Genomic DNA, 15309 nt, shown 5'->3' with positions numbered 1-15309 from the left:
GATCTTGCGTTGTTAAATCACAGCACGAGAAAGGGGCCCAAAGAGTAAAAAAATAGAATGAAGGGAAGGAAAAGAAGACGGGGGGAGTTGCAAAAGGGTCACGAATTTATTTAAAAAATTACCGAAGGGATAATGAAGCTTCTAAGGGAATCCACTCATATTCTGGGTCCGATTAAAACCAATTCAACCAAGGGCGTGGCTAACGAGGGGAGACTAAGGGTGCGCTAGTGATCCCCTATTTCTTCACCTGAAATAGTAATAAGTTGTTGTGCTCAAACAACCTGGCATTCTCCCAAATAGATAATACGCCAATGAAGCCCCCTTCCCGTCCCCCATCTCCTCTCCCCCTCCCCTCCTCTTCCACCATCCTCTCTCCCCCCCTCCACACGAGCTGGGGGATCCTGCTTATGCCGCTTCAACCGTTAAGTTCCGAAAGCAATGACTCCCCTTCAAGAAAAAACGGTAAAAAGGTTGCAAATTTCAAGGTAACAATTCTTGCGAGCCCATCAATTGAGTTAAGCGCGTAATTTGAACTATGCTATGACTGCTGTCGCGCAGAAGATCAAACCTGAAATTTTCCATAAAATGGCGGCTCAATGAAGGCGTTTCAGTCCTGCACGTAAGTTTGGAAATTACTAAAATCATGAGGAACGGGGAAAGGGGAAAACCCTTCAATTAAGACATTTATTGTCTGTACTGATTACTCCAATGACTGAGTTTGTAGAAAGCTTGTTAAAAACTTGCGCTCAGACATTTTCCGTGTAGTGAACTCAATTTCAAATTTTTATGCGAATAACTGCTGTACTTTCAATCCCAGACTCCCGTTCCCCGTTCTTCGTTTTCGTTTTCTGTTCTATGGTCTTCGTTCTCCATTCTCCACTCCCCGTTCTTCGCTCTTTGCTCTTCGCTCTCCGCTCTCCGCTCTTTGCTCTTCGCTCTCCGCTCTCCGCTCTCCGCTCTCCGCTCTCCGTTCTCCGTTCTCCGTTCTCCGTTCTCTGTTCTCCGTTCTCCGTTCTTCGTTCTCCGTTCTCCGTTCTCCGTTCTCCGTCCTCTGTTCACCGTTTTCCGTTGCCCGTTGCCCGTTGCCCGTTGCCCGTTGCCCGTTGCCCGTTGCCCGTTGCCCGTTGCCCGTTGCCCGTCGCCCGTTCCCTGTTCTCCGTTCCTCGTTTCCCGTTCCCCGTCCCTCGTTCCTTGTTCTTCACTCCCTGCTCTTCGTTCCCTATTCCTATTTCCTGTTCCTGTTCAAGTGCCGTTTCGAAGAGATAGAGAGAAGGCTTAATGAATTGCGTGAGAACCGAAGAAACTTGTAATACCAGACCAGACAGATCGGAAAATCTTCTCTGGTTTTTTTTAAGTATTTTCCACTTAAAAGTAACAAAAGAACACTCCAGCCGCCGGCAACGTTATTGTTTAACATTATAGCGATTCCGCACTAAGCAATAAAATTGAAGCACGCCGACAAAAATATTATGATTTGACGAGACCATTACTTGCATGTCAAAGTTCCTCCATCTACGTTGATTCGGCTTTTCAATTATGTTTTCTAGGCTGCGCGTGTTGTCCACATTCTCAATGAAAGCGCAATAAACTAAGAAACTAGTGTCGCCCATCATCATGAGCAAAATTATTTCATTTTGGTCACGAATTGTAGGCGGTGAACTAAGCAACAAATTTGAGGAAAAAAATTAACTACTGTGATCGAAACTTGATCGATGTCTACCCTCCTTGTGTGAATTGGAAAATTAAAAGTACCGACGCAAAATTAAAAATCTTCTTAATTTGTTGTTTGTCTAATCCAAAAAAACCTTACTACTCCCATTTAAGTGCCGCTTTACATGTATGTCTGTCATTTTCTGTCAAACTTATGCTAGAGGTGAATAGAAAATAATTATGCAAATAAAGCTTTCTGTCATTTTAAAGCAACATCCAGTTGAAGTCTCTGCCTTGTCATAATGGAAGAGTGCTGTCTATTACAATAATTCAAATTCGCCCAAATGACTCTCATTTTCGACTATCTCCTAAGAGCAATACCGTGAATTGAGCACGTAGCTTTGTCATCGTATATAAGGCTCAAAATGGGTTGCACAAACTCACGCAGAATTGGAAATACACTGATTCTTCATCCGCAGTTCAAATCCATTGAGAACACTGTGATTCCTTTAACAGATGAACAAATAAAAATCCTACGAGAAACATGGGAAATAATCGAGCCGACCAAGAAAGAAATTGGAGTGAATGTCTACATACGGTATGGATTTGATTTATGCCGCCGCTATTTTTAGGTGATCTCTCTTGGAACGCCGCCCGTTTTGCGATATTTTTACCCAATAGATATTTCATTTCGCAAAGAAACAGTACTACAGTCTAATCATAGTTACGTTTTGCCGGACATCAGTCGAGAGTAAGTCGATATATGATTACAAATAATCTATTTTCACAGCTTTATTTTATGTTCAGTGTCTTCAAGATCATGACAAAAGGGCCTAGAAATTCGCCGAGTTTGGTGTTTTTAAGGAAATCTGTATTTTCATGCATCGGCCTAAGTTCTCCATAGTGATCATTAACAACATATATACATAATTGGGGAGCTATATCTGCCACTATTATATCCCGAAACTCAAGGAGACACCGGATCAAGACAGCTCTAACACAAAACATACTGACCTTCCGTGGCAAGGAAGGGGTTTCCTCGCCTTCCATTGCAAGGAATTTAAATTTCAAGTCAAATTGTCAAAATCAGTGGCAGTAACCAACGTAATAACATCAACTTATCGCTAATTGTTTGTCTTCATCGTCGTCGTTGTGTTTTTTTCTGTTTTCGTGTGAAGCCCTTCACAATTTCGCATACAGAGAATGCCAAAATGCTGTCATGCCTACTTAGGATTGTTCATTCGTTTGTTTCTGAAGTTTTTTTTTCCTTTTTCAATATCTTTGATTTTCCTCGTTAATTAATAAATTTGCCATTCGTCATGTTCCTGCATAACGTACCAAAAACGTAAATTTGAAGACATAGATGACAGTGCGTCGTAGTATAAATTGTAAAGTTTCTCATTATCCATATTTATTAGGGAGAAACTGAGAGTATTCTGCGACTTTTAAAAAATCTGATTATTCCATTACTCGACTGTTTATAATCGTAATGATATTTCACGCACGTAAGATTGTTTACGCTGCAATTTACTTTTGTCAGATCAGGTAGTAAAATAAATATTTATTAACATGTTTAGATCCATGTCAATATATCACCAAGAAATGTCTCACTAAAATCCCCAAAAATAAAATAAACAAATCATTTATCTCAGCGAGCAATGGCAATAGCGACAAATACAAACGATTAGAAACTTGAATCCCGAATTAAGAGCTCATCCACCCAACTGCATTTCCATGACTTACATTTAAAATTGTCAAATACTTGTCAACAAAACTTGGTAGTTCGTGGCTGTTACGACCTGACACAAAGTTTCTTCTCAGCCAGTTGCTCGTTGACGAGTTATATTATACAAAAGAATAATTGACGGCTATGCTGCCCAAGTTTGCTTACAAATTCTGAAAGGTATATGATCGATTCTTCGACGGAACGAAGCCCGGGTTGCCTGGCGCCATACCAGCTACGAAATATTTTTCTCAAATATCTGATAATTATTTCTGTTATAGGAATTTACAAAAATGGCATCATCTTTTATAATTTACAAGGGCGTCTGTATAACAGACTTAACTGACCCATGAAAAGCATGTAAAAGTTTTCTCTCTCCACTCTCTTGAACCTAATATCAGTAAATTAAATTAGTCGTATGTATGCACTAAACCATTCAAATAGTGAAGAGTTTGGCAGTAAATGTGCGATTACTTCGGTTTGGGATAAACCTTATTTGGAATCAGTTCGAGGGTTGTCCAGCATCAGCAATTACGCTTTAAATAGAACAGTGATTGGTTAGTGAAAAGGAAGAGAGATGGAGTGTTTTTCGGTCGCGTTTAAGATATTTTTTTAATGATGAAATCTTATTTTGTACTCCACTTGTTACATTGAATTGACCGTGGAAGCCTGGTTACGGTTACGAGGCTAGACTTAGGCTATTTCTGTTCAGGTTTAAAAAGTGAATACTGGTCTTAAATCTGTACCTTCCTTAAGACTAAGACGCTCCGGGTAGAACTGGGCTTAAAACCGTGGTCGGTTTCAATCAAAAATCGCCGTCAAAACTCTAAAGCATATGTATGGGTGCGAGTTTTTTTATATTTCAGACCTAATTATGAGAATATGTGGGCACGCAAACATGCGCCTAATCCACATTGAGATCTATGACCTTTTTTTCATTTTTGTTTCTGTCAGATTCCTGAAGATGAATCCTGATATAAAATCGCGCTTCACTGAATTCAAGGAAATCTCAATTGACGAAATAAATAAAAGCAATGGTCACCCTAGAAGATTGATGGCTGCCATCGAAAACTCAATCGGTTCGCTCGATGACCCCGAGACTTTCGCTGGTTACGTGTTGGAGTTAGGAAGGAGGCATATCAGGCTACGCTCCAAACCGACGAAGTCTCATGTAAGATCCAAATAGAAACTTTCCATGTGAACTTTAAATTGGAGTCGAATAGGTGCTCATGACGTGATAATCAGATGTCTTAGTTTGAACAGGAGTTGTTTTATCAACCTCGCATCTAGGGTCCCTCTCACGGGCGCGGGAAAAAGAGAGATCCTGGTAATAGAGATATTGCTGTATTAGGACCTAAAGAAAGGAAGGCTGATTGCGAAACACTCTAGTTCGAGAGTCAAACATGACTAATTCTCATAGATACACAAACAAAAAGTAAATTTGTTCCCTCTTGATACTTTTTTAACGACGCTAGCTTCTGTTTAATCTATTCATCCTCTTCTGTTAAGTTCATAGATTTAAGGAAAGCGTTCATTGGTAGCATTAAAGAACCTCTCACCACCAATTGGAGACCAGAGGTAGAGGAGAGCTGGGTACTACTGTTCGACTTTATGACTGCCGTTATGATGAAAGGACTCAGTTCCACGTCCTAAAACGCATGCGTAAAAAAAGCTGCAAATTTGCAGCCAACAATTACGGACTCCTATTTATCGGCCATCGAGCGAGTAGCAGGGGCTACAAACACAATTATCCGACGCATTTTTATCTATTCGTTTAGAGACAAACTTCTGAAAAACCAAGATCACTGTAAAATGGCACGGTTTATTGTAATATTTTTAATTAAGCGCATGGGGAAAGAAATTCTTTGTTTTAAAGGAACGAGACTAAAAAGACTAAGATGATAAGCAGATTGACCACAGAAAATTTTGAGAAATTAACAATTTTATTTGAAATCCTCCCAACAATTAGGAGATAATGCGTTTAACGGCATTTTAATTCAATACAACAGGAGCGTAGCTGATTTGTTGAATACAAGCACACCTGGACTAATTAAGCGCAACCGGGATGACGTCGAAAAACCAATCTCCCACCCCACCCCGTTCCGACTCAACAACAAACAACACCTATAGGGTAGCGGAAAGTCTAGGGTAAACATGGCTTGCGTATGATCACGTCCTTCACGATCAGCACCTTTATCATTATCGACCTAGAGAACTCAGAGACAAGTTTAATGTAACGGCCATCATGTATATAAATCAGACGATCACATTGAATAGAGCGTTCACTTGAGTGACAAGGCGGTCAAACCTCTAGAATGCACAAGGAGATAAATTTCGGCTGGCCTCGCGCCAACCCCCCCCCCCAAAAAAAAAAAAATTTCCGAGGAAAACGTAAGAAACAGCCGCTATCGTGCAGAATATAGTGGGGGGGGGGGGGGAAGAAAGAACATTTATAGAAATCTTTGAGAGGGAGCAAAAGTAAAGAAGAGTTTAATTGATTACAGGTATCCCGTTGCATGTTGATTTACCATTCCGATTTGAGGTTTATCAGAAAAGTTATACGCTTTTGAAACACCGTGACTGACTGGCTTGCATAATTGTTTGTACCTCGTGTGAGACAACTTGGTTCTGACAACCTGAAGGCACGCCACCTTACCACTACAATGTTCCCACATGCGCACACGTTTGATCGCTGTGTCCGCGTGGGTATGTATGTATAGGTCAGCCACGCCCCTGAATAAATACAGTCATTGAGCCATCGAGCTGGCACTCATCGAAAAACATTGACACCAAAAAAATTACAAGTAACGACTATTGAAAATATTTAGTTGACCTCAACTCATCCCTTCTTGGTTGACGTTAACAGTTTTATACTCTGCTTGTATACTTGAATCATTCAGAAATTGTGCCAAATAAATAAAAACCAAGGAAGGGTATTTACAAAAATTTTTCACTTGTTTGTTTCTTCTCCAATAAGATGTCTCCCTAGGAAGGACTTTATTCTACGCTTGGTCCATTAAGTCTAACAGTTCGTCACCTTTTTCACCTAAGCAAGTAAGAACACAGATAAGCGTTGCTTCAAATAGTTTCAGGCCTCAAAACTTTTTGCATAAAATTCCTTAATGAAACGTTAACGCCAGTAAATTGTTCAACTAAGGCAATGAAGGTTAATTTTTTTAAAAATAACTATACCTTAAGTTTCATAAAATAATAAGCAAGGTATCAAAGAATCAAAGAGAAGGACACTTCTCTGAACTACAAAAAATAATTTGTTATAAGGAAGCTATATGACAACGGAGTTTTCCGAGTTTTAATTTGCCAAAGTAGGATAATTCATAGCTTACTTAAGCATTCGGACCCTTCAAACTCTTGGGACCAGGGTTCATGGAGGCCACAACTACAAATACTCAAAGATCTTCCTTAATTTTTGTTTACTGATCTATTTTCCCTGAAAATCAAAATCAAAATTGAAACTTACGCTCTCCAGATCCTTCAATTGAAAATTCATTCATAAGATTAGCCAGTTCCTTCCTTTGCGCCTTCTAAAATAGTAAGGAAATATACACTACAAATTAAAAAAATGTACCCTTTCTCGTTTATTTTATATGACAATTTTGAGTTCCGTAACTGCATGATTATGAATAACGACTGTTAGGAAACAGAAATACGCTTTTAATGATATGACTGATTCCAAGAGCCGACAAAACGGAGTCAATGGGACAGGTTAACACCTTTGGCGTTTGAATGAGATCTCATATGTGCATGAAGACCAATCCTGGATAAGCAAACTCAGCTATTGATCACTTAACATACGGAAGTATTTGAAACAGACTTTTGACAAAATAATGGGGATGACTGATCACCAAAAAGACTGCGTGCCTGGCATTACCCATCACCCAGTCACCACATCTTATCATGATTATTTCATAAAATAGAATGGAGCAGTTTCTTGGCCACACTTGCCTTAGTAGCATCAATTTTGATGACTCTGTGAGGAGCTTCTTTGTGAGTTTGGATGGCTGCTTGCCTATAAAAATTAAACAGCAATGATCAGTTATCCGTGAAGAATATTTAATATCTGAGAGGGAAATAAAGTAAGTTTCCAAAGTCAGTTACAAGCCTAATGGGCCATTACTTCCTTGCAGCTTCTGGTTTCCACAACATTAAGCATGTTGACACAGAAAACTAAAGGCGGTCTGTGACTGTATGTGCGTACTGTTGTATAGTTGTAGAGTATTGCGGTAAAAAAAGTATTGTGGTGTAAAATGCAGAGGAGTTAACGAACAGCAGTCAATGTCAAACTTGAGACAAAGGTCAGACTGCGTACCTGGCGCTACGGAGAAACCTACTCCTCCAGAGTCCGAAGGTATATGGTTCGAGCCTTAGCCGCGCCGACTCTTTTCTGTCTTTTTCTTTTTTTTCCTTTCTTTCTTTCTCTTTTTTTTTTCATTTCAATTTACATTCTCCTTCAAAGGATATGTTCAGAGTAATCGCTCATTTGCGAACATTTGACGACGAAGCTCTTTTTGTTGTGTTGTGTCTGGTTTCCACAACATGAAGTATGTTGACACACAAAAAAGGAGTACTCAAAATAGATGTCTTAATCTTGTCACCTGTTTGGAACTCAACTTCCTTGAATCAAACCTCAGACCTTAAAAGTCCTGATGTTTTTCCATAAAGCTGCATAGAACTCTATGATGAACTAAGCCATTTCTTAGTTCACATGTGACTGTTTTATTTCCTTACAAGATGCTTTTGATATATCTGATTCTCACAATGTACAGGAAGCTTTTCCCAAATGACAATATGTGACTATCAATTCTTAAATAAGTCCATTAAAAATTATGGATCAATTATCTCCTAATTACTTCTTATAAATTGCAAGATGATTGACTTACTCTTCTTCTTCATCTGTATTGAAGAGATTTAATCTAAACTGATCTACAGAACAAAATGAAAATACCAGTAAGTATGTCATACAATCATGATTTCTATTCCATGTCCGTCCACAAGGAGTTCTTAGAAACATGCGACTTACTCTCTGGCTTTTTACTTGATCCTCCAACAAGATGAGCTAAAAGATTGAGCTCAGCTTTTGCAAGGGGATTCAGGTTACCTTTTGGTTCCTGGAAAATTTACAGAAGTGATCCATGTCAAAACAGAAAGCAAGGTTCTCCATCTACCCTCCTCCCCCACCCCCACACAAACCCATTTATTGTGATGGTGATAGGGCCATAGGCCACAACCCTTTGCAAAGTAAGCTGAGTTCATTGTTAGAGTCATACCTGTGACCAACCCCTCCCTTCTAAAACAATGTTACTAAAAGATGCTTTTAGAAGGAGTGTCAACATTCTTGACACTGGTTGAACATGTAGCTTGTACATCTGAAGGTTACAGTGGCATCAATCTGACTTTCCAGCACTTCAGTACTTTGACAAAAGGGCAAAGAAGCATCTAAACAGGAAGTTCTTTGCATTTCATTTACTATCCTGTAGCTGTATTAATTTATAATGGTTGATTCCTGGAATCAGAGGGTCATTTGTTTCCTTCTTTCACTCCCAGAAGTGATTAACATGAGACTTATCCTTACAAAATTCATTCATTATCCAGCGAAGGGCATATGAGAATACCCAAACTTATCAGGTAGAAGTTGTTATCTGGATCTAATACCAAATTCACCCAACTTATTACCAGGAATTGTGTAAAAGCTGTAGGGGAGAAGTAACAATCAGATATATGAGGACAAAATATCTCAGATCTCTTCTTTAGATGCAACCTATTCTATCCAACAATTCCAATAAAGTAAACAAATCCAAATATACAAACCCACCAATGTTGAAGCAACAGATACATTGCTCCCTGGCACTTTCTTTGCTGAAGCAGAAGGGGCCATGCTGGCTGCTGGTGCAGGACTACTGGTTACTGTGTCTACTGTTTTGGAAGCTGTGTACCTGGAATAAACAACAATAATGACAAAAAATCAAATTAGGTATCTTAATCTTAACCCTTTAACTCCCAAGATGTGATTGTTAACTCTCCTCTCTAGCTGCTACACATGTCCTTGAAAATTGGCTACAAGAATTTGGTGTTTGATCAAAGTAATATCTTATACCTGATGAGTTTGAGTATTCTCACTACCTGTTTGCTGAATGATGTATGAATATCATAGGGAGAAGTTACATGTTAATCACTTCTGGGAATTTAAGGGTTAAGGGGATGGGATGCATACTTTTTTACACTGCCTCAAACATTTAGGAATATATCATAACTGAATAATAGAATCTAATCTGCCTGCTTACATGTTACTTCCAAGCTTTATCACTCGATCTCCTAACAGTTCAAAAGATCCTGGCTTGTCTGGAAGCTGATGACGGCATCCTGTCACAAAATGACTTGTTCTTGAGATTTGTCCCTCAGCATTAAAATACCTTAAAAATAAAATAAAATAAATTATCATGGCTTGTAAGGAGAATCAAAAGATGATTTGTTAATTTAACTCATATAATGGAAAAAAAAAAAAACCAACAAATTTTTATCATCACCTGATTGACCCAGGGACTTCAGTATCCCAGGGGACGGCTCCATCAGCTGGTAAAACAAATTTTCCATTTGCATTTTGAACTTTGTCTTTTAAGAAAATTGAAACCTATCAAATAAACCAGAATAAAGAGCTTGGAAAGTGTAAAACACAACCACTGCTCACAAAGCATATGACACAATTAAAGATTTAACCCTGACAGGAACATTTGATAACAAACTGTGATCATGGTGTAGAATTAAAAGGTGCATGAGAGTGTTCAAAGCATTTCCCTGACCCCAATTAGTTCAGTTCAGGCATTGCTAAATGAGATCATCTATTTAAATTGAGCCTGCAAAAGATGACGGCTCTTGAGTTGCATGGAACAGCATATATTCTAGTATATCAATAAGTCTTTCAATCGCATCAAGGCTTTACTAAACTCAAGTCAAAAAGACTTGTCATTGATAGGAGCTACTATACCTTTTAAATACTTTTAACTAGTGGAAGTTATCATTAGACTCAAGGATGTCAAAAAGTCAGTCACTGAATTTTCAGGATGAAAGTTACCCATCACAAAATACACTGTATATTCATGAATACATTTGTTAAAATAACTTACTCACCCTAATATGCATGTCCTGGAAGAACGAAAGAAGAGTCTGGCGTATGATTTGAAATTGCCCAGCATTCAATTTGGCATATGTCTAGAAAGGACCACAAAAGATGACAGGTGGTAATTGTATTAAATTCAGAATTTAAAATAACTGTGTGTTTAACACACAACAAAACAAAGATCAATAATGAAAACAAATTATGCCTTGGTGTCACCAGGGCATAATTATCAACTTCAATAAATAATTGATGAACCAGTTTTGCTTAGAAATAGAGTGCTGATTATCATTAATTTTCAACAATTTACAGGCTGGAGCATACAATTACATGTACCATTACCTCATATAGAAGCTTGTAAACATTTTCTACTTGATTACTGATAGCAGGGTTATCAGAAGCAAAACTTCTTATTGCATCCATGTGATTATAGGTGACTAAAAGAACATCAGAGGGTCGGAGACACAGAGAAACCTGACCAGGACAAACAAGAGAATAGTTAAGATTATGACAAGCATGAGAGTTAAAAATAAAGTTAAAAATGAAATGTTTCAAGCACTCAAACTCAGAATTCTACCTGATATTTGAAAGCCATTGTCATCAAATCATAGAGCTGTTGGAGAAGGATAATAAAAATCGAAAAAAATGGTTACAAATGTAAGATAGTTCTAGATCTGAAGTATCAACCAAATTTCATGTCTTCAATGCTGAATCTTGTTACAGTTAAATACTGTAACAGTTTTAACTGCTGAAACATGACATTTCCAGACTTACAAGAGTTCAAATGGACTGCTGATCATAAGAAGAACTCTACCTCCAAAATTGTCAGTCTTACACCATTAAATCTTTCAACACAATCTAGTAAATCTGGGTAACTCTAGCAAGGAGTTACTAGGTCTATCATTTTGGTCTTTTTGTACAGCTGAATCTTTTGAATTGTTGCTGTTGAGTGTTGGAATTGATGTAAGGAAGTTAAAATCTTCCCAAGGCCTTCAGGGTTCTACCACTAGTCAGAGCTTAATCACAAAACAGGTATACTTATAAAGAAAAGTGATTAAACCAAAATTCCCAAATTGTATTAACATTTTTGATAAAAGGTTGACCAAAACTGGCGAATATAGCCTCTTTTTGTCTTTAAGTTTGCTGTTCTTGTAGGTCAGGTAATTTTAAGGGGTCAAAGGTGTAACTTTGACCTGGGCCTAATTTACCTCACCAAATCGACAACCTACCTTATCCATGCTGGCTGAGTTCAGTCTCATGATTGATGCATGTGCTAGTCTGTCAAACACTGTCCTCATTGCTTTCTTGGAGTAAGTATCTTGCGGCTTAAACAGTTCTTCCATAAACCGCCTGTTGAACATCGTCCCAATGATATCGTGCATAACTAATGACAATGAAACAGCATTAGAGTTAAAGAAGAGCAACATAACTGAGGATACAATGTAATCATTACCCTTTGCTACCAATGGCCAAAGCTGCACCATTTGCCCAAGTATACATTTTGTAAACTTGTGGATTACTTGCAGTGAAATTGGGCTAAAAAAATGTTGTTTTGTCGTACCCATTTGTTAATTCAACTTCTTACCAGACATACTAGACATACTGCATACATTTCTTCTTGGGTACCTATGTAACAAACCTAAGTGCACCAAAATTTTACGAGATTCATATGATTCACACTTCTGTAAATTTTCCAGGAACCACAAGGTAACCCAAATCCCCTTGCAAAAGCTAAGCTCAATTTTTTACCTCATCTTGTTGGAGGATCAAGTAACTTTTATCAACACCCAACATTCAAAGTGAAATAGCCTCGCAAAGAGTAAACACAATAGAATTTCAACATATTCCTGGCTTGCATCTAAAAAGAGATCACACATCAGGGTTCTACTTGCAGCTGCAAGGGATGTGAATAATAACTAAACATCGTGAGTGAGAAACTTGTGATACAATATTATCACTATTAAAAATTTCCTCAGCCTTTCCTTTATTGGTATGGCAATGACAACAGCAGAGAGAAAGATCACATGTCAACACCAAAATTTTGTGCTGCACTCTTTGCAATATGTGTCATGGTTCTAAAGCCCCAAGACACTTTGTGCAATTCCCAAGAGTCTTTTACACCAAAAGCTAACAGAGAAAAATTTTAACCCAAAACAGTCTGAAAATTGAGTTTTGGCCTTGCATGTGATATACAATGAATTACAATGCCACTTTTTTCCTGACCATTCTTGTGTTACTGTTTCAAACTAATCTGTAATTTTTAGCTTCATGACATTAGTTTGCACAGTTCTGCCCGAGTTTTATAACATTCCTGATATTTCAATTTGCAATAACATGAAAATGACGGTGAAAACAAATATTACACTATAAGGTTGAAAAATAGGGAAATTTAGGGGTACATAATCTGGGAAATAAATTAGTCCGAAACAGTTATCACAAAAGACAAATACATGTCAAAACAGACATGATTAAAAATTAATCTTAAAATTTTAGTCTTTTTGTTACAATAGCTGAGAACTTCTTAATTTACCTTTGGGGAATCTCAAAAGGTATCTAATACCAGAACATTATGTGCATCAAATACTTTATACAGTCCAAATCACAAAATAGTCTCTAATGTAGTATAATATTTCACATAACATCTGCTGTTCCTAGCCTTCAAATTACTAAGTTGTTTTCCAACAGAGGCAAGTCTCAAAACTAATTATTCACGATCAGAGGTTTAGTTGTGTAGTGGAAATAAAAATGCTCTTAACCAAAACATTAGGGGAGCTGTAATGGCTGTTCACTTCTTAAATGTTGAATCAATTTAACAAGCATCCATGGTAAATGCATGTTGTTTTGCATAAAAAAAGATGCACCTGACTTTTCTTGTCCCTGGCAGCTGAATGAATAGCTCATGGCAAATAAAGATAATTCTTTATCTTTTGCTTTGAGCCACTGACAGATTACCTTAACTTGGAAATACCCCATTGTTTTAATAAACAAATGCATGATATTTGTTGGATGTAAACCAAAAGGACAAAAATCAGTATGCCTCTAGTGGTACACCTATAAAATCATTTCTAACTTATTACAATTGCTTTTGTCTGGAGCACTTCTGATGGGAACAATTCTCTTTCATAATTTCAAATAATAGGAAAGCCTGCAAATGATTACATCTGCAGAGAAAGAAACTGTAGCCTAACACTGTGAAAGCGCCTGACCACGGTTTTTTACCTATAAAACGATAGCTTTTTTTCTCGCTTGAACATCAAAAATTGGAAAGGTAAAGCTCCTCTGCATCGAATCAAGCGAAAAAGCTTATTCTACAACCTGAACCATGATCTATTTACGAATAGCAGACATAAACGTTGACCCCATTCCATAGCAATAGTCTATTTCTTGTAGAATTGAACTAACACTCATTTTCGGAAAGTATCTAGCGTGTTACAAAGAAAAAACTGAGACCGATTTATAATAGGAACAATTTTAATTAAAGCAATTCACCATCGGATTACAGAGAGCTGACAGAATAAACGGACGGCATTATAAAGCTTATGGTGTATTAGCTTGAGTGTAACCGGCCTCTCAGTTTCAGCTGAAAAAACATACCCAAAACACTTCGCAATAACTTTAAAAACTGGCACAAACATATTCTACTTACATCTATACCAACAGCTATCACGATAAACACAAAACTGGTCGAGAAAGATTGAATTTGACAGGTCATTTTCGGTTAACTCATCCAAAGTAGCAAAAATTGTAATTTCGTTCTCGCCCAATGCAAACAAATATGCGAGATCCGTAGCTACAAACCACCATAATAACACTTTATTTTGAAGGACGTAACCGCAACACTCCGATTCAAGACGCAAAATCTAAGTTTTAGGCACGAAATATTTTGCGTGCTCGTTTGTTAAATTAGTTAGGAGAGCTTTTTCGAGGGGACGCCATAACTTATCAAACGCAAATACATCCGCTCGACTGATCGAAGCTTACCTTTTCTTGCCTTCTCGTCGGGAATGGACTGTGCTCGTAATCTTTGATCCAAGATATAAAGCATCTCTCCCCCGAGATTGAGGAATAAAATTGGTAAAGTTCGCAGCGACATCCCGTAAACGCCTGAAGAAATTACAAGTGTTAAGAGACTATGAGAGCAGCTAGCTAGCAACTGCTTGCAGGCGAAATCAATAGATTATTGATAACTATCAGAGTTCATTAATCTTATGCACAACGAAACCGTGGGATGGAGGGAAAGGAGAATTTATAACTCACAAAAAAAACTCAAGGTTAATCGACGGGCGATAAAATTTTTGTTTAACATTGGATAGACTGAAAAAACCCTAGGCACTTTATATGCTACAGCACTTTTAAAAGAAGCAAAGCTTATTCGTATGGAAAGAGCTCTCTTCTGCCTGAGTGGCTTTTCTCTCGCCCGGGTTGGGGCGTCAATATTTTCTCGTTCGCCGCCATTGTTGCAATGAAGATAAACAAAGACACTATTAAAATACATAAATAAATAAATAAATAAATAAATACACGAATAAGAAAATAAAAATAAAAATTTTCTTTTCCACCACGCACAAAATATGAAGGAACAAGTGAAAGAGGAAAAACTTGCCAGAATATTTTTTCAGACGTCAACTAAAATGCCTCACTAAACAAACAACTAGGACAATATAACGAAGTAACTTTCAATGCGTATTAATAATTTATTTACGCAGCCTTTAGAATATGCAAATTAAGCGTGAATTGGACGGACCATTTCTTTTCTGAGTGGACAGATGGAAGATAATATCTTTTTTCTGCGCTCTAATCTTCCTCG

At 37.7% G+C, this 15309-nt stretch overlaps 2 protein-coding genes across 2 annotated transcripts; one reads left to right on the top strand and one right to left on the bottom strand.

Moving 5' to 3' along the window:
• The first annotated feature begins 1941 nt into the window (after positions 1 to 1941).
• On the top strand, positions 1942 to 5719 carry LOC113666705 (cytoglobin-2). Its single transcript, XM_027182502.2, has 3 exons — positions 1942 to 2248; positions 4328 to 4544; positions 4883 to 5719. Exons 1-3 carry the CDS (start codon positions 2076 to 2078, stop codon positions 5024 to 5026), a joined length of 534 nt encoding a protein of 177 aa, XP_027038303.2. The 5' UTR covers positions 1942 to 2075; the 3' UTR covers positions 5027 to 5719.
• LOC113666694 (protein OSCP1) lies at positions 5298 to 14976 on the bottom strand. Its single transcript, XM_027182493.2, has 13 exons — positions 14484 to 14976; positions 11732 to 11886; positions 11080 to 11115; positions 10845 to 10976; positions 10517 to 10597; positions 9916 to 10019; positions 9673 to 9801; positions 9204 to 9324; positions 8412 to 8499; positions 8272 to 8314; positions 7337 to 7400; positions 6852 to 6915; positions 5298 to 6419 (listed from the first exon to the last, which is right to left on the bottom strand). The coding sequence occupies exons 1-13, from the start codon at positions 14593 to 14595 to the stop codon at positions 6376 to 6378; spliced, it is 1173 nt and encodes a 390-aa protein (XP_027038294.2). The 5' UTR covers positions 14596 to 14976; the 3' UTR covers positions 5298 to 6375.
• Between the last annotated feature and the right edge of the window lie 333 nt (positions 14977 to 15309).

This window comes from Pocillopora damicornis, chromosome 8 (genome assembly GCF_964200805.1).
Source record: "Pocillopora damicornis chromosome 8, jaPocDami1.2, whole genome shotgun sequence".
NCBI lineage: Eukaryota > Metazoa > Cnidaria > Anthozoa > Scleractinia > Pocilloporidae > Pocillopora > Pocillopora damicornis.
This window is presented reverse-complemented; position numbering and strand designations above follow the sequence as displayed.

Coding starts and splice junctions, on each gene's coding strand:
- LOC113666705 (XM_027182502.2), top strand. CDS start 2,076: ATGGGTTGCACAAACTCACGCAGAATTGGAAATACACTGATTCTTCAT. Junction 2,249..4,327: donor GGAGTGAATGTCTACATACG/GTATGGATTTGA, acceptor TGTTTCTGTCAG/ATTCCTGAAGATGAATCCTG. Junction 4,545..4,882: donor CCAAACCGACGAAGTCTCAT/GTAAGATCCAAA, acceptor TCTTCTGTTAAG/TTCATAGATTTAAGGAAAGC.
- LOC113666694 (XM_027182493.2), bottom strand. CDS start 14,595: ATGTCGCTGCGAACTTTACCAATTTTATTCCTCAATCTCGGGGGAGAG. Junction 10,020..10,516: donor TCCAGGACATGCATATTAGG/GTGAGTAAGTTA, acceptor TTTATTTGATAG/GTTTCAATTTTCTTAAAAGA. Junction 9,325..9,672: donor ATAAAGCTTGGAAGTAACAT/GTAAGCAGGCAG, acceptor TGTTTATTCCAG/GTACACAGCTTCCAAAACAG.